Genomic DNA, 19,516 nt, shown 5'->3' with positions numbered 1-19,516 from the left:
CGCTTTCCAGAGCTCAGATGCGATGTCGTCAGGTCCTGTTGCTTTCCCCGATTTCATTTGTTTCATTGCCTCCTCGACTTGAGTTGCGCTGACTGGTGGAACTGCTCCAAATGTCGGCAATGATTGTGGAAAGGGAGGATGAGCACGAAGTATTTGTGCACTCTCTTCTTCAAGGAGACATTCTCAGATTCGCAAAAGCTTCCGGGCATTGCAAACATTGAACAGACGAACAGATGTTTCAGGGGGCAGCACAATGTTCCAAACAGAGGAAAAGCACGAGTGCTTGAAGCTGTAGCTTCCCACTTTCTCAACCTAAGCTATTCGTAAAAAATAAATACAAAAAGTGACTATGAAATTCCGCCTTTTTGAAAGACTTTATTCAGAGTTTTCACAAATCAACAGGAAAGTGTATATACAATTAATAAACCAAAAATATTGCAATAGAAATTGATCAACTCTGGGAAATGTTCATCAAAGAACCATCAATACTACTGTCCGTTGCTGCTAAATGGTATGAGCTGTCCAAGTCGATATCATCCTCTTCGCACATCATTTTCTTCATACGCTGTTTGTATCTGCATGCAAAAAAGATAGATCAGATTTTACTGCAATATTTACAACTTGGAAAGGATGATGCAAACACTCACATCTGACTATCTGGATTATTCTCTTGATTGCGACATTTGTCCAATTTCTTTTCAATGGCCTTTACACGGTCCTTTGGCGGGAAGTCGAGTATGCGAACCATCGTTCTGATTTCTATGAAATATTTAAGAAAATATAAGATTTAGCCATGCGTGGTTAAGCGTTTAAAATTAAAATGGTGAATTGGTTTGGATTGTTTTTGGTTTAACAAATTCTAGGACGATCTTGTCCTGTTAGGGGAAAGTTTATGAGTAGTTCTGGATTTGCTGCGATTTCAAAGGTGAAAGACACCATGGAGTATCGAAAACTAAATCGCACAAACTTACTTCGAACTGCTTCAACTAGAACAGGGAGTTTATTTTGTGCTGAATGAAAAAGTGATTCAGTTACGTAGCTATCCAGGTTTTCTTGCTCTTTACTCGCGGCGTGTAACACGGCAGCCAGTGCTATCTGAGAAGGCGAGTATAGGAGACAAGCATCTGTTAAAAACGTTTTATCGACAAATTCGTCAATACCCGGTCGTAATCGTTCTGGGTTTGCCATTGAACATCTAGTCTGTGGATGAAAGGATTATTATTATAACATTTTTACTGAAGAGGGAATTCATGTTTAAAAAAAAATATTAAAAGACCACGTATGCATGTAATATGGACTTTCACAGAACTCTGAACGTGAAACTCGGGACGCCTGATCACGCCGACTCTTATTGGTTCTCTAATGATACCTTGATGTCGATTAAAAATCCTTCGATCGGTCTGTATGGATTGTGAACTGTTAGATAATAATTCAATTGCTGCATCAACAGGAGCTCATTCGATAAGATTATGTCCATGGCCTTCAGCCTGTCCCCTTTTATGTTCCCTACAAATTGTCCAATTGAAACATTGAACTCTTCCACTTTGCAGGATAAGTACACGCACGTGGCTCTGGAAAAACAATAGAAGAATTAGAGAAGAAAAACTGAAAATTAAATTAGATTTTCTGGGAATTAACTTTGACCAGGGAATACGAGTTAGTTGTACTTACAATATCTCTTTTGGGTGAAAGTCCATTGGGGAATTGTGTAAATAAAAACGCTTAAAGTAGTGAAATGCCGTTCCGATGATACATCTTGGCATCGGAGGATCGAAGCGTTTGCAAAAGTCCCGAAGATGTAGTTCATATTGTTTTAACAGCAACCTTTCCTCTTCTGGCGTAAGGAAGAAATGGAGTCGTGTTTGTGGCTGAAATTAATTTCAAATCGGTGAATGAATGTGGCGGTCAAGTAGAGAATGGCTTTTTAAAGTATGAAGTGCTCAAGAATGAAATCAAAATCGATGGATTAATATTTCCAGTATAAATTGTAAATATAATTTTCTAATATCCTAAATCCTTTCAAATTTGACAAGGTTAAATCTTGAACGGGAATATAGTTGTGGAAACATCTGAGGTAAAAGTTTGTAATAATGTACCATTGAGAAAACGCCCACCTGTGGATAAAAATTGGCTATGGGAAGCATGCCTAGAAATAAAACTACACATGGAGAAATGAACTTACGGAAACCCAGTACCGGCAGTTTTTCGAAGTAGGTAAGCGGGCTCCCGGTTGTAGATACCCACTGACTGCAACGCCTTAGTAGTGAGAGCCATTAATACTGTGGCATTCAATGTTAAAAACGCATGGGAGGAACTACAGGGTGCGGCAGCATAACTTCCTTTTTTAAAATGCGCGCCACTCAGTTAGTTGATGTCATAGCGGAGCGCTAGTGGTCTCGTTCAAGAGGGGATACTGTAAAGTTTTGTCCCGACACGGTTCAGTCGCCATCATGCGTTGGAATAGTGAGGAGCGTGCCTTTGCCGTTGAGGTTTACTTTTCAAGCGGATGTTCGGTTATTGCAACACAGCGTGCATTTCGGAATCGCTTTAATTTAGCCCCGTTGGCTCCCGTCCCAGACCGCAAATCAATTGTTACATGGGTCACTACATTCAGACAAACTGCAAGTGCGACAAAAGGAAGAACTGGAGTCCCTCGGCCCGTTAGATCACCTGAGAACATTGAAGCAGTGAGAGCGTCAATGTTGCGATCACCACGGCGTTCTGCGCGCAAACACGCCTCTGCCCTTGGACTATCCGATCGTTCTGTGAGAAGAATTCTTCGTGATGATGATGAAAATGAAGTCATCCCTATAAGATGGCGATAGTGCAGGAACTTTCAGAACGTGACTTCAATTCTCGGATGAACGCGTGTGAGCTTCTTCTTGATGTCGTTCCCGAGGGTGCTATTGTTTTTTTTAGCGATGAAGCCCATTTTCATTTGTGTGGGTCGGTTAACAAACAAAACATGCGCTACTGGGCTGACACCAACCCTCGAGAATTGCATCAAAAGCCTTTGCATTCACCCAAAGTCACAGTGTGGTGTGCAATCTCCTCAGCTGGAATTATTGGTCCCTGGTTTTTTAAGGAAAATGAGGTTACAGTGACAGTGAATTCGGACCGGTATGTAAACATGCTACAGAATTTTTTTTTCCCACGGCTAGAAAATTTGGATTTGGGGGACACTTGGTTCAAACAAGACGGTGCAACAGCACAGACTTCAAGAGCATCGATGGCTGTTTTGAAGGAACACTTTCCAGAGCGCCTTATCTCAATTAGAGGCGATTTGGAATGGCCAGCACGCTCTCCAGATCTGTCCCCTTGTGAGTTTTTTCAATGGGGTTTTTTGAAATCCCGTCTTTATGTGAACCGTCCAAGAACCCTACAAGATTTGAAGATCAACATCCAAGAAGAAATTGCCAACATAACACCTGCTATGCTAACAAGAGTCATGACAAACGCCAGAAATCGGTTTACGCAATGTATGGAGAATGGGGGACGTCACCTAACAGATTTGATCTTCAAAACAATGTAAATAAAAACTTTAGACATGTACCTACATTATAAAAAATAAATAAATATTTTCCGATGCATACAATAGTTTTTATTGAGTTTTGAAAAAAGGAAGTTAAGCTGCCGCACCCTGTATAATTGATTCCGCCGACTGACCCATTCAGATGAAGTTCGACTCCCGCACATACGGGGAAAAGCTATTGAAAGCACCACCCCGACTGGGAAGTGTGTAGCAGAAGGATACGCAAAGGAAGAATCTTTGACGCTAAACCATCCGAGCGATGTAAGATGGAGCAACCAGTTGTGAACTGCCTTTATCCTACTGGGTACTGGAATCCATCAAGGAACACCGGAATATTCACAAGAATATGAGGGCCATGAAAAAAGAGGAGTGAAGGGGCCGAGCGTAAAATTGGTTCAGGTGTTCAAAACACTACGGAGGAGAAACCGATGAAGAGGCTGCATGAACGGTTGTATGAAAAAAAAAGAGAAAATTGGGACTATGTCACAAAAAAGTAGGGCAGGTTAGGCGGACGGCTGAAATTGCCGGTGAAACTCACGTGGCCGCAATTCGAAGAAAGGAAATGAATCTCACAAGGAGGATATGGAAGCCCAAAAAAAAGAGACTAAAGGAATATAAGAACAAAGGTTATTACCATCTGCAAACGAAGTGAAGGGCCATACGCTGATATTTAGCGAAGACAGACGCCGAACTAACTATATTCTCATAAGACGCCAACATTTTACTACTGTCACTGATTGCAAAGTCGTTCCTTATGAGACCATCGCACCTCAACATCGGCCGTTGATTGCTGTCCTGCGAATTAAGCCACCGATAAAACGGCGTGAGGAACGCACTGGCCCGCCGCGCATTAAATGGTGGCGATTTGGTGCGAAGAAAGAAGAAACGGTCTCACTCATACGATTGCCAACCATTACGAATGTGGAAGAAACATGGAACCAAATGAAAGACACGATCCACAAAGCGGCCTCTGCAACCCTCGGGGTCACCAAGCCGGGTAAGCGGTACATTAACCGAGATACTTGGCTTTGGAATAATGATGTTGAAGTGAAGGTCCGTGAAAAGAAACGCCTCTACAACAAATTTCTCGACGATAAAACGCCTGCTAATTGGCAAATTTATAAGAATGCCAACCGGGAAGCAAAGAAAGCGATCGCTGCCACTCGAGCGAACCATTTCAAAAATCTTTACGATAAACTGGACCATCGGGATGGCGAGAGAGATCTGTATCGACTTGCTAAAAGCCGTGATGAACGCACAGAGGATATCGAACACTTCTGTTGTGTTAATGACAAAAACGGTACTTTGCTTACCAACCGTCGAGCCGGAATGGATAGATGGCGAAAATACTTCGAGTAGATTTCAACTGAAGAATTTGCTCATCCTCCACTTCCACAATCATTGCCGACATTTGGAGTCGTTCCACCAGTCAGCGCAACTGAAGTCGAGGAGGCAATAAAACAAATGAAGTCGGGGAAAGCAACAGGACCTGACGACATCGCATCTGAGCTCTGGAAAGCGAAAAGCTGGGACCCAACACTGTGGCTCAGTGAATTCTTTAACCGGGTTATTCAGGAAGGAAGAACACCATCTGACTGGCAAGAAAGTACCACTGTTCCAATATGGAAAAAGAAAGGTAGCCCAGCAGAATGTTCAAATTACCGTCCGATCCGGTTACTTTCCCATACCATGAAGATTTTTGAACGCATTCTTGACAACCGTATTCGCGAAATCGTTGAAATAACCGTGAATCAAGCCGGATTTGTCAAGAACTGCGGAATTACTGACGCAATACACGCTGCGCAGTTACTCATGGAGAAACACCGTGAGAAGCATCGCTCTCTTTACATTGCCTTTCTGGATCTAGAGAAAGCGTTTGACCGTGTACCACACGAACTTATCTGGTATGCTTTACGACAACACTTCGTGCCAGAAGAACTCGTGCGCTGGGTTCAATTGCTCTAGCACGATCCGAAAAGTAAAGTTCGAAGTATGGCGGGTGTATCAAAACCGCTTCGTGTCTCTGTTGGAGTTCATCAAGGAAGTGCCCTCTCACCACTCCTCTTTGTCCTTGTTATGGTCACACGGGATATCCAACGTCCAGCGCCCTACACACTGCTTTATGCAGATGATGTTTTCCTAGCATCTGATAGCAAAAATGATCTCGAGCAACTTGTTCAAAAATGGAATGATCGCCTCATGCAACACGGTCTCAGATTGAATTTAAACTAAACCGAATTTTTGACGACCGATCCCCATGAAACAGGCACAATCACTGTTAGCGGCAGTGATCTGCCCAGAACTGAGCGATTTAAATACCTCGGGTCAACGCTATCAGCCAATGGAGAGCTGCGTTATGAAATTGCTTCACGCATTAACGCAACCTAGATGAAGTGGCGTTCCACAACTGGTGTCCTTTGTGATCGACGTATCAACGAACGTCTCAAATCTAAAATTTACCGCAATGTCGTCCGTCCAGTCGCTCTCTATGGTTCTGAGTGTTGGCCGACCATAAAAGACAATGAACGGCGTCTTGCGGTAATGGAGACGAAGATGCTACGTTGGACTAGTGGCGTCACACGTTTAGATCACATCCGAAATGAGGATATCCGCGATCGTTATGGGGTTGCACCGATCGTGGAAAAGTTGCGAGAGAGGCGTCTTCGATGGTATGGTCACGCAATTCGTGCAAACGAGAATTCACTTGCCAAGATTGGTCTGAACATCGAAGTTGATGGTAAACGACCAAAAGGCAGACCTAAGCAACGGTGGCTTGATACGCTGGATGGGGATTTGAAAGCCTCGAGATTACACCCAGATCAGGGATTCGATAGAGCCAAATGGCGAAGCCGATCACGACGAGCCGACCCCGCTTGTGAACGGGACAAAGGCTGAAGAAAAAGAAGAAGAAGGTGGCACTGAATCGAAGTTTTAGATGTTTTGGCCTGGTCACATTGTATGCACTACAGGGGTGAACCAAAAGTTTTTTTTCGATTTCTTATGTCGTTTTGTCTTATTGTTTTTTTTACTAAACAAAGGAATCTGATATGCAGGTGTTATATACTAATTCAAAAGTATTGAACTCCTCCATCATAGTGTACATAGTGCATTTATAATTGATCGTTAATTTTTTTTAACTCATCGAAAAATAATGGAAAAAAATGCAATTTGAGTCCTTTTACGCCTTTTCTGGAAGCAAGGTTTCAGTGCAGGGGCAGCAACAAAAAAGATATGCGAAGTTGAAAGTGAGAACGTGATCTCGGATTGTACTGCTCCAAACTGGACGGCGATACTGACCTCGTAGACAAAAGAAGATCAGGCCACATTCGAATATGAATTTTAAAGCAACCTGTGAAACCATTGCGACAAATTCCTCAACCAGCACTCATAGATTGTCCGCTAGACTCGATATTCCACAAACTTCACGCTCCTGGAAAAGTTAATTGGGCGTTGCCGAGAAATTCCTCATGAACTGATTGAAATCCAAGCTCCCCAAGTTGCCAAAAATTGCTACAAAATCCACGTCACGATCGTTTTATCTGCAGAATTGTTATTTGTGACGAAAAGTGGATCTATTTCAACAATTCGGAGAAACAAAATCAATGGTTATACCTCGGGTAAATGGCAGAACCTGTAGCAAACGATTTTCAAGGAAGACATTTTTGTGCGTTTGGTGGAAATTCGAAGGTGTAATTAACTAACTAAACGGCAATGGTTCCAAATGGTCGAACCGTAGACGCAGCTCTCTACTGTGCCCAACTTGATCGAATGTATGATGCGCTCGGCAGAAAATACCCGGCTTTGATCAACGCAAACCACATACCACCAGACAAACTCAAGAAAAAATAAAAAATCTCGACGCCATTGAATTTCTTCCGCATCCAGCCTATAGTCCGAACCTTGCACCATCCGACTACCTCCTTTTTCATTCCATGGCGCATGGATGACCATCGAAGACGGATGCTGGGAGTTTTTCGCTTCTAAAAACAACGAATGTTAACGCAGTGGGATTGAAGAACTTGTTGATAGATGGATTCGAGCCGTAGATTCATCAAATGGATCTTTACTTTGAAATTTAATTCTTCTTCGTTTGTTGTAAAACTTTATTTAAATTTTTAATAAAAAATAGGAAAAAACTTTTGGTTCACCCCTATAGTTCGGATGATAGGACGAAGCAATGCAGGAGATGTGAACCAAAAGACCATATCAGCAAGGATTGTAGAGTTAGCCAACTCTTGTTTGTTTGTTAACTGTGCAAAGTGAAGGAGGAGGATCGGCACATTGCAGGCAGCACCAGGTGGCCGAAATACAGGAGGGCCCTCAACGCAAATTCCAAATAAGGTTGATACCAATAAACCTTAACCACTGCCAGGTGGCGTAGGACCTAAACTCGCAAACCATTCGCGAGAAAGCTATTGATGTGGCTGGAATTAGTAACTCCAGTAAATAATTAAGTACCCGGAGGCATCCTCCGTTCGTCAAAGCAAAAGTGAAAGGAATCCATATAAAAGGAAGAAATATTCCCTACTCAGTGGAAAAGTTGGTCTTGCTTCCCAAACTCAACAAGCGCCTGGATATCCAGCTTCATATCGTCCGATTTGCGTCTTCGATACAATGTGGAAGATGATAGAGAGTCATCTACATCAAAAAAAGCGATGGCTTGCCTGAACGCCAGTTTGGGTGTTCCCACTCTACGGTGGATGAACCTGACAAAATACATGCTGGGTTCTGGTATTTGCTGTGCCGCGTTGACATTGGATGTCAAAAATGCATGCAACTCCGCCAACTTTAACCCATTTTAAGAAGTATCAATTGACATAGGTGTTCCCCAATCTCTGGCGAGTCTAGCAGAAAATTACATTTCAGAGGGACCACTCTGGTACGGGACCGATGAGGGTCCCAAAGACTAGTTTGTTATAGTGGGGGTACCAAAGGGGTCGGTACTCAGTTTCCTGTCATTTGCAATGGGATGCCTGCACCGATTATCAGCTTTGATGACCTGACAGTGGTTGTTGGGCAAAACCCCCAGAAGATGTAGAGGACTACGCGACGGAGACAATGAGAGCAGTAAAGTGGAAGTCGGTGGACATACGGTCGTCTCAAAGCCAGTTATCAAATACCTTTTGCTTCAGGGAACACCTGGAGTGTGCGTATCAAAAGGCAGCTAGTACCACCGCGGCACTTGCAAGTATATTGCCGGATGTTGTTTCTAGTCGGAATGGTGCATCCATCCTGTCATCCTCTGTGGGCGGAGGCACTTGCAAATTCTCAGAGGGGGACGCAGGTAAATCCTGTTCTCCGGTTGATGGCTCCAAGGGCTTGCAGCGTTTGTAGAACCAGTATCAGATGAGGAAATACTTTTAGTGGCATGCAAGACGTATAGAGAGATATACAGAATGCATGATGGTCAAAGTCATAAGATCTCTTTCAACGCAGATGGGACGAGTTTAAGAAAGGTCGCGGGCCGCGCAGGTGTTTGCCACAGGCAATATCTGCATCGCTTTTGGTTGAATTATTCGCCGAATTGTCCTGAAAGTGCTGGCATATCGGAGGATCCAGAGCATGTAATGTTACCATAAGTCCCTGTTGACTAACAATTTGAAGATTGTGATCAATAAAATGTGATGAAGTAGTAATCAAAATGCAGTGCCCAACTGTAGAAACCTTTTATATCGGGAATTTATGGAGACATTAATGTGGTTGTCAACGATGGCAAAACCTGACATTTCCTTTGCTGCATGGAAAGCTGCAAAGAGAATAGCGTAGCATTCTGAGTGGCTGAATTCGAATTTATATACGCAGCTGACACTTCTTCAATTTTCTACGACTTAGGCCAGCCTTTCCAGCCCCGGATTTTTTGGGATATCTCGTGTTCCAGGCGTCGTGGCGTGAAAATTCTTGGATTTCTGGAATCTCGGGCGCCTCCTCCTTCGACCCATCGCACACGAAAATCCGACGATTTTACATTTTTGGCCATTTTGTCCACCCTGGGGTCGTGGAAATTTTCAATTTCCTTGGACTTTGCCCAGTCTTTCCGGCCCCGGATTTTTTGCGATATCTGTGTGCGATATGTGTAGCTCGCCTGAGAATATCGATGAGCACAGAAATGCTCTTTTCTTGGGTGCTACACGTTCCGAAGGGGCGTCATAAGATCTGGCTGACTGTGGAATCGTGGAAGCGAATCGATGAACGGAATGGATTAAAGGCTCTAATGATAGCTGCGAGTGATGGCGGCGTGAGACACTGGAACTTAGGTAGCGAACGAAATTACATGCCGTGACAAGAGAGAATTGCTATTGCGCTGGTCAGGGAAATGGAAGATGCCCCAGATTGCAATGATTTCCGAAATGTATAAAGCATCACGAAAGAGCTTGCAAATCTTTCAACTTCGACTTCGACTTCCACAATGATGAACAACTGAAGAGCTGGAAAGAACACTTTACCACGTTGAAGATGCTGGGAGTCCGGAGTCCGCACCCACTTAGTGACGGACCGTACCACTTGGGAAGCAACTTACTTCCTCTTTTGTAGTTCATGGACTCCTCTTTTTTGAGTCAAACCCAAGTTTTCAAAAAAGTAAAAAAGTTGACTGACGGTTTCGTCCAGGACAGTGGCAACTTATCGGACGCTGCCTCACCTCTGCCCTGGGAGCAGCGTGACCGAAAGCAAGGGCAGATAGCAATTGCTCCACCCAAATGAGTTGCCTCTGTCCTGGACGAAACCGTCAGTCAACTTTATCACAGTTCTTAACTGTATCACATCCGGGGAGGTTTCTCCTCTTGTCGATGAAATGCTAGTAACTGTAACATGCGGATACGGACTGTTCCTCCAAGCAAGAGAGGTCATTTCGGCTATCAATGCCCTCAAACGAAGTAAGGCCGCTGGAGATTTATTCATCGATGCACCTGCAGTTACTGCAGATCTCTTGTTTTCACTCGTACGAAAATCTTGGGAATCCGAGACCTTTTCCAGAGTAGAAGGGGATAATCGTCAAGATCCCAGAGAAGGGAACTTCGCTGCATCTGCTCTTCATTGATTTCGAGAAAGCTTTCGATTCCGGAGAAACTAATAGCCATTATCAGAGCGCCATATGATGGCGCAAAATGTCACGTGCTACACCGAGGCAAAATCACGAAGAATTTCGACCTCCAAAGCGGAGTCCGCCAGGGTTGCATCCAGTTACCAATATTATTTTTTCTTGTTATGGGTGACGTTTTTCATGCTGCCTTGTCCGGAAGACTTGGAGGTATTCAATGGACGATGACATCTTTCCTCAAACACCTCGACTACGCTGATGACAACCACTTGCCCTCTCATGGATCTTTGCCAAATGGCTTCGGATTTGGAAAGAGAGGCAAGTACAGTTGGACTGAAGATAAACACCAACAAAACCAAGATTCTCAGTCTGACGGGTCATCGTGCTCTCTCTACCTGCATTAATGGGCGGAGCATCGTAAACATCAATCAATCAAGCATGGTTTCTACCGACAGCGGCTTTGAACTGGATGTTGTCCGACGCATTAACAGCGCTAGATTCGCTTTCGTTGCTCTGTCTAAAATCTGGAAATGTAGTTACCTCATCACCAAGATCAAGTTGAGACTATTCTGTGCTGGTGTTCTTTCTGTATTGCTATATGGGAGTAGCTCTCGTCAATAACTATCTGCGTAGTATCATCGAAGTGCACTGGCCCGACACTTCCTCAAACGAACAACTTATTCAGCGCACAGACCTGGCATTCCTACGCACTATGATTGAAAAACGGAAATGGCAGTGGATAGGTCCCACTTTAAGGAGGGGAGGCAATTGGATTGCGGGCTACGTCATGCGACTCATTCAAGATGGCCGGTGGCCAAAGAGCACTTGGCGAAGAACAGTAGAAGAATGCGAGCGTCGGGAAGTCGTGTGGAGAGCTGAAGGGTATTTTTAAGTAACCGCGAACGATGGCGCGTAAGTAACAGGAAACAACCCAAAGTCCGATCGAAACAATAATGGCTTAATACGCCAAAGGATTTGATTTCAACCGGAGCAAGTCTATAACCAAGGGAAGTGGCGAACCCGATCTGAATGAGTTGACCGTGCTTCGGAATAGGCCAAAGGCTATGTGAAAAAAATTTCGCTAATCCTGTCACCTGCGTATGTGCAAGTTGCTTCTGTTTCTTGGGTCGGGGGAGGGTCTAAATAATCACTTACAAATAAGCCTGGTTTAAAGTTTATTGTTTCTACGTCGCATATCCTTTGACACACGCTTTCCTTGACGATTCTTACGAGAAAGCTGAACTCCCGGGTGATACTTTGTTGAAATATTTATGCCCACCGATGTGCGTCGTGTATACCCAGGACTTTTGAGAGAAGATCGAGGTTTGGGGCCAAAACTATGAGGGCTGTATACTTCTGTTCTCTAGCCCGTACCTCGGGGGAAACTCAACGCCTGAGGGAATCTCTCGTCAGTGAATCAGGCAACGAATGATACACTTAATGGGTTGGAAGAGAAGACAAACAAGGTTGCTCTATAGCAGGTCAATTCCGGATGCGTAGTCGCATAGTGTCTCCCTGCTTCAGCCTTCTACTGGAGAACAACTCCACAGGCCATCTTTGATCCATCGGTAAAGAATACTGAGTCATAATCCTGCAACACGCCGCCGGTCTTCTACTTTGCCCTGGTTAGAAAGTCCCCAGCAAAATTTCTCGCGAAATTCAGCTTGCGTGGGACATAGTCCGTGGGAAATGCCCAGATTTCTCGAAATACTTCGTTTAGGAGGTTGCTATGGCCGTAGGACTTCGCTGCCCAGCATCCGGGCTCACGTAGTCTGACGGCACTGCACGCTGCAACGTATTTAATGTGGAGATCTAGAGGGAGGAGATGCAGGGGTAGATTGAGAGCATCTGCCGGGCAGAACTGCAGAGCCCCAGTAGCACCTGCACACGTCCATTACTATTAACCAGAGCACCGGAGAGATGGCGCTACCCTGGAGGTGTCTCTGTTCACAGCTCTGGTCAAGTTGTTGCCTCCTAGATCCGATTGGATTATCCTGGTACTTAGCATGGCTATAATTCAATGCGTTGGTACTAACGTTGTTGAAAGCTCCCTCTATATCCAAGAAGGCAGGTAGGGTATACTGCTTTTACTGCAGCCACCGCTCAACCCAATTATCTCGTGGAGAGCGGTTTCGGTGGATTTTCCTTTGAGATAGACATGCAGGGACTTAGAGAAAGGCGTTCTCTCCATAACCATTCTTAAGTGGATGTCCAGGATGTGCTCTAGGGTCTTCACCACAAAAGAGGTCAGGCTCATGACCACGCCTGCCCGCTTTCGGTATGAAAACCACGCGTGCGCATCTCCAGGACTGTGGTACGTATTCTAAAGAGACGCAGCTCCGGTAAATCTCAACAAACCCCGGCACAACCTTTTTCTGCTGCTTCTGAAGCATGACTGGCATTATGCCATCTTGACCTGGAGATTTATATGGGAAGAAGCTGTTTATAGCCCAGCCGATCTTATCTTCGCTAATTACCGATTTGATAGTCTCGCACAGCTGGAGTGGCAGCACCCCTAAGCAAGGTTCTGACTCATAGTCCTCCTCGCTGGCGGGAAGGTGCGTTCTTCAGGCTGTCCTTGTATGGCTGCCAATATTTATGCCCGTAGCAGATGTTGAAGATTTCTCTAGTCAGCTTCCCGAGACTGGAGATATCTTCATTCCACCACGGTGGCAGTGTCTTTTTGCTGTACTTAGTAGAGCACGAGATTTTAAAGGCGATATCGGATGCCTTTTTCAAACTGTCGTCCAGAGTAAAAATTAGTTCAACTTCAGTCCTCGGGTTTAAGGAATTACTAGGCGGGTGAATATAATTCGTACTCGTGACGTGTTTGGAGATTAATATGAGAGAGGGAACAACATCCAGTAACCATTTCGGTCAGGCTCTTACCAGGGCATAGGTAAAGCAGCGTCTGATGCTGCCTCTGTCCTGGATGAAAACGTAATCGTCTGTGTCTCTTGACTAGTTGTTTTCGGTTTGTAAATACGCTTCTAAGCTCCGTCAATCTGAGCCAAGTTGGCCGAATATTGTAGGATTTAGCGAAGTAAGGACAGGATTATAACATCCTACCATTGTCTGATAATCTTGCAGTCGTTGGCATGACTACTACCAATACCCACAACTCTTACTTTCAAGCGGGATTCAAAGTACAGATTAACAGGCAATAGACTAAAAGGCAAGAGGGAGCAATGTGATTGGAAAAAGGGTAAATTATACGGTTTTCAGTTGAGAACAAAACAAAGTCAGTTGGAATATAAACACACAAGCTGCAGTCTCAAATTTCATGGCCAAGGATTTTCCAGGCCAAAAAAATCAAGAAACTCCAATTACCAACTCTTCCCCAGAAGCAAAGAAATCTAAACCGTACAGTCTCCGTTGATAATAAAAGCAAAACCAGAAGCCCGGTGGTCAAATATGTCGCTAATCACGTTTGACACTTCTTTCGAAATGGAACAAATCTTGTGTGAATACAGTGTCGCTATAGAACCACATTCCCAAATTCCCCCTTTTCAGCACAGACACCCTCCCAACTAAATAGAGCTTTTCCTCACCGGATACATCCCTAAATCCTTAAAAATCATTTTGCCTCAATAGAAATCATTTCTGGCGTCATGTACGTCGTTCCCCCATATTCTACTGAACCCAGCTCGCAAATGGAGACAACTCTACTAAACACATCTTCTTCTGCAGACTTTTTCCCGTTCAGAGCCGGGGTTGAATTCGTCTTGACCGGTTGCATCATTTGGCTACTGTTATCAGAGGCTTTAGGGGAATCCCAGACTTTTTTACTTTCCGTGTGAAGCCGGCGTCCCACAATTACACAATCCCCGTTGCTAAGTATGTTGGTTTTCATTCCGCGAATGCGACCTTAGGACGTTCTCGCGAATGCGGCGTGCTTAGGTATGAAGACGGCCAAGAAGTAAGCACACAGCCCAGAGCAAAACATTCTAGAAAAATATTTCTTGGAGGTATAGTCTCTTCAGGTACCCACGTAAAACCATAGAGACGAGACTATCAATGCGACTAATTCACGAATTAAATTGGGGAAAGCAACAGGACCTGACGACATCGCATTTGAGCTCTGGAAAGCGAGGAGCTGAGACCAAATATTGTGGTTCATTGAATTCTTCAATCGGATTATTCAGGAAGGTAGAATACTATTTGAATGGCAAGAAAGGACCACAGTTCCAATATGCAAAAAAGAAAGGGTAGTCCAAAAGAATATTCAAATTACCGCCCGATCCAATAACTTTCCCATACCATGAAGATTTTTGAACGCATTGTTGATAAAAGTATTTGCGAAATAGTTGAAATAACCGTGAATCAAGAGAGGTTTGTCAAGAACTCCGGTACTTTTTTTTTTTTTTGGGTCTAATTTGTCGACGAGCCGCGCAGTCCACTTGCCCCTTGGCTCATTTTGCCAAGAAAGTTGCCACTCGTTAAGGGTGCGTTGACGTTCTTCACGGGCAACCACTTCTCTTAAGTTTTCGCTCTTACGGCGATAGATAGCTTTGCGCTCCTTGGCAAGGAGGGCAACGGGGATCACTCCCGCAATCACCATCACAGCCGGTTCGGAGACGGTGCGATAAACAGACGCCACTCGCAAAGTTCCCCGCCACTGCACTTGAGCGAGACGTTTACGATGCACCTCCTTGTCAAGAGCATCAGCCCATACCTCCGCACCATAGAGAAGGACGAACTGCGTTGCTCCCATGAGGAGACGTCTCCTAGTTGATATAGGGCCGCCGACATTCGCCATTAGTCGACTCAAGGCCGCGACTCCTGCGGCTGCTTTGATTTGCTCGAAGAAGCTCATCTTCGAGTCGAGCATTAAACCAAGGTATTTAATCGCTGGTTTTGACTCTATAGTCAACCCGCCGATCGATATGGGACGCAAGGTCGGGATTCTCCTTCTGGTCAGGATGACTACTTCGGTTTTGTCCAGCGCAAGGTTGAAACCGTGAGCAGTCATCCATCTGCTTACCCGTCGCATCAATATGCCAAGTCTGCGTTGCGCCTGTTCAACAGTGCGTCCGGCAACAAGGGCCGCAACGTCGTCTGCATAACCGACCAGGCGCGACTCTTCAGGCATATCGAGTTTCAGCAGACTATCGTAGGAAACGTTCCAGAGGTCCGGCCCTAGGATGGATCCCTGCGCTACTCCCGACGTGATTTCCATCCTCCTCTGGCCCTCTAGCGTCTCATAGAACAGGGAGCGGTCTTTCAGATAATCCCTCAATATCCGCAAGAGATAGCTTGGCACGTGAAAGGAGTTCTCTAGTGTGCCTAGCATATCTGTCCATCTTACGGAATTGAAGGCATTTCTGACATCAAGCGTTATGAGGAGCACTATCCGTCGAGATCGGCGACCGTGTGCCCCGGCTCGATTAAACGCATCTACGACCTCCATAAGAGCATCCACTGTAGATTTCCCTGTTCTAAACCCGAACTGCCTTGCGGATAAGTCCCCGGCAGCACGGATCGCTTCAGCGAGTCTACCCCTGATGAGCTTCTCGAGCACTTTTCCGGCCCTGTCAAGCATACACAGCGGTCGGAGCCGCGGGTCTCCTTTACCCTTACTGATCAACGCGAGTCTGGCCACTTTCCAGCGACAAGGAAAAATGCCCTCCTTCAAGCACGCGTTGAACGCTTCGAGCAGCAATTCTGGCCGTTGGCGGAACACCAATTTGTAAACTTCCGCCGGGATGCCATCAGGACCTGGCGCCTTCCTGTTTTTCATAGTGAGAACCGCTTCTTCGAGTTCTCCCATTGTGAAAAGGGGGCAATCCACGACGCTTTCCACTCTGTTTACATCAACCCGTACAGGGTGTCTGGGGAACAATGCCCACACAATGCGGTCCATCTGGTCGGTGCTCAATATGCAGGGCTTCCGCAGAGCCCCGATTTTCCGAGTGACAAGCTTATAGCCAAGTCCCCACGGGTCATCATTCACCTCATTAACAAGATTTTGCCAGCCGCGAGCTTTGCTTTTATTTATAGCGCTGCGGAGTCTCCTTTTTGCTGATCTATATTGTGCCTTTATAGCACATGCCTCCTCGTTGGCGTACAAACATTGTGCCAAACGGCGGAGCTTATGACACTCCTTCCGTAGGTCGGCATTTTCCGCCGTCCACCAGTACATAGAAGGCTTGTCGCGCCTGGGGCCTCTCCGGGGCATGGAAGCCTCACACGCCGTCGTTATCAGATTCATCACTGAATTTACGACGGTGTCAGCTGCGACACCACCACCCCTCGGAGTGCCCCCCAGCGCGGCCCTACTTGCTCCAAGAGCTTCGACGAACCTTTCGATGTTCACCTTCGCAACATTCCATACGCAGGGGGAACGTCGTGTTGGTGCTCGCCGGCAAGTAGCGTCAAACACTTCGAGAAGTCTTCTAGGACTCGCCACCCGTCCACCGATGATGCCAGAGATTCCGACGCAAAAGTGATGTCGGGAATGCTTCCTTCACAACCTGGGCGCCGAAACGTTGGCGTGGATCCGGTGTTTAAAATTACGAGCCCGGTTCTCGCCGCCATTTCCAGAATCCGTTTCCCTCTGGAGTCTGATTGAGGCATGCGCCATTCAAGAGCCCTGGCATTAAAATCACCGCCAACCAGAGCATCAAGCCGGCGCTGAAAGTCCGGAATCGACTCATTCGGCGTCAGGTAAACGCTAAAAAACGTTATCCCTAAACACCGGATCCAGACAAATCCGTCCCCCCGGCCTTCGGCAAGAACACGAAGTCGAACGTCGTCCCGAACCCAGATGGCAGCGGTGCCCGATAAGTCGAGATACAATGAGGACGGGTCCTTGTTTCGGTATTGCTCGCTAATCAGCACTAGATCAGCGTTTACTTCCGCAGCGAACTGTGCTAGCAACTGGTGAGCGGTTGCACTCCGGTGCATGTTAATTTGCAAAAATGCGGATCATGGCGTTCGCACCCTAGCCCTCTCCAATTCCGCCCTGAAGATCGGACACCGTCCCGAGCCCGCAGTGTGTGCGACGCTTTCGTCAGACGCGCCACGATCTCTGCAGAGAACACAACTCTCGCTTTCCTTGCAAGTCTTCGCTTGATGACCCGCTTGGCCGCATCTCCGGCATGCTGTCCTCCTGTCCGGACCCTTGCAAGCTGCTGACGTGTGTCCATAGTCCAGACACCTGTAGCACTTGGTGGGGACTATCCGCATTCGTACCCCGCATACTACCCATCCGATTTTGATTCTCCCGCTGTTAAGGAGTTTCCTCGCATATTGCTCGGGGACATCCACCACGGCAAGTTTTTGACCTCGAGCATTTACAGAGGTAATACCTACCCGGGCATTGGTTACCTCTGGACATTCACGCTTTAGCGCCTCCTCTACTTCGACCTTTTCTGTGAGGCAGTCAAGATCCCGTATTTCTAGAGAGCACATGGGTTCTAGGCTGGAAACAAGAGCCTTCTCCCCCAATAGCCCCTTGACCGCTTCGCATCCGTATCGAAGACACCTCTGCTCCGTTCTCCTCGGGTTTCATCCTGTAGCGGATTTCACTAAGGACTTCCGCAAATGTCTTGCCTTCCGTCGGCTTAATGAGCAGAGCCGACGGTCCAGTCCTTTTTCGTTTCCTCGTTTTTTCCGCTACTGGCTTTGGGTTGGCAGCCTCCTTGTTTTTGGACAGACGTGTCTCTGGCGACGGAGTCCGTTGTTTCTTTTTATTCTTTTTCGTCTTCTTTTTTTGGGCCTTGGAGGCTACTTCGATAAAGTCTCCTTCAGGCACGTCGCCCTCTTTCCGCTTTTTCCCCTGTTCACTTTGCAGAGGGCTATCTGCGGTCCGTTTGACGCAAGCAGCATTCCAGCGGGGAGTGCGACTGTTTCTGCTCTACAATCGTCTTCCGCTGCTCTCCACGTGCGTCTATAAAAGGAAATGCGGTCCAGTAGTTCCTCCAGTTTCATCAGCCCGTTTTTGACGCCTTTGCTGACGTTTCTTTGTAAACGACGTATCAATGAACATCTCAAATATAAAATTTCCGTAATATCGACCGCCCTGTCGCCCTCTATGGTTCTGAGTGTTGGCCGACCATAAAAGACAATGAACGGCGTCTTGCGATAATGGAGACGAAGATGTTGTGTTGTACTAGTCCCGTGACACGCTCTGATCACATCCGAAAAGAGGATACCCGCGATTGATATGGGGTTGCATCGATAGTGGAAAAATTACGAGAGAGCCGCCTTCCCTGATTTGGTCATGTAATTCGCGCTAAGGAGAATTCACTACCCATGTTAATCGCATTTTACGTTGCATGTGTAAATAGGAATATCGACAAAACATTGCCTTGGTTGGCGGGTTTGCAATACGTCCGAATAGTTCTTGAATAACAAAAATTCCGAGACATGATCTTCTGCACATGGAAGGACTCTTTCACTTTGCAGTTTTCAAGGGTGTCCTGCATGATTAGCGATTCCTCTTCGGAAATATAGTGGAAAACGCGGCAATGTAATTGAAACCTGGAACATTACCAACCTTATCACAGACTAAAGAATGAATTAGGGCTAAGAAAGCAGAAAATTAACCAGAATCATTGCTTATTCCTATGAACAATTAGAAATTATTTGAAATTACATCCATGTCGGCTCCATGCTTTTCTATGTAATCCTGGTTCTGCTTCAACCGTAATGCCTGTATTTCTTGTTCATTTGAAAAAGTCCAGTATTTTCTCTGTGAACTCGTAGGGTACATATTACACTTTGAATATTTAAACGGCTAAAACACAAATTCACTATCCACCCCGCGAAGGCAACAATACCGGTAGAGATTTGTTGGGACAGTGACAGTTCACAGTCGGTATAGTAACTTCCAACTGAGGGGTGTACAGTTGGAGATGCACTGAAATCTGTTTATCTTTGATTTGAGATTATTTTCATAAAATCTTGAATGAAAGATATTGTTCTGACTGGGCTTGGTTAAATAA

At 45.7% G+C, this 19,516-nt stretch overlaps 1 protein-coding gene across 1 annotated transcript; it reads right to left on the bottom strand.

Annotated features, from left to right (window-relative positions):
- Nucleotides 1–344: 344 nt before the first annotated feature.
- LOC119659581 (cyclin-H) lies at nt 345–19,368 on the bottom strand. The gene is made up of 6 exons (XM_038067741.1): nt 19,168–19,368; nt 1,672–1,868; nt 1,370–1,571; nt 972–1,200; nt 648–759; nt 345–575 (listed from the first exon to the last, which is right to left on the bottom strand). Exons 1-6 carry the CDS (start codon nt 19,282–19,284, stop codon nt 452–454), a joined length of 981 nt encoding a protein of 326 aa, XP_037923669.1. The 5' UTR covers nt 19,285–19,368; the 3' UTR covers nt 345–451.
- Between the last annotated feature and the right edge of the window lie 148 nt (nt 19,369–19,516).

Source organism: Hermetia illucens, chromosome 1 (assembly GCF_905115235.1).
Source record: "Hermetia illucens chromosome 1, iHerIll2.2.curated.20191125, whole genome shotgun sequence".
NCBI classification, from domain to species: domain Eukaryota; kingdom Metazoa; phylum Arthropoda; class Insecta; order Diptera; family Stratiomyidae; genus Hermetia; species Hermetia illucens.
Note: the sequence above shows the minus strand (reverse complement) of the source record. Positions and strands in the feature narration are given on the sequence as shown.

Bases quoted from the DNA above. Each gene is read 5' to 3' on its own strand.
- LOC119659581 (XM_038067741.1), bottom strand. From the start codon at position 19,284: ATGTACCCTACGAGTTCACAGAGAAAATACTGGACTTTTTCAAATGAA. The intron at 1,572-1,671 runs GTAAGTACAACT...TTGTTTTTCCAG, and splicing joins TTTCACCCAAAAGAGATATT to AGCCACGTGCGTGTACTTAT. The intron at 1,201-1,369 runs GTATCATTAGAG...TTTCATCCACAG, and splicing joins GATTTTTAATCGACATCAAG to ACTAGATGTTCAATGGCAAA.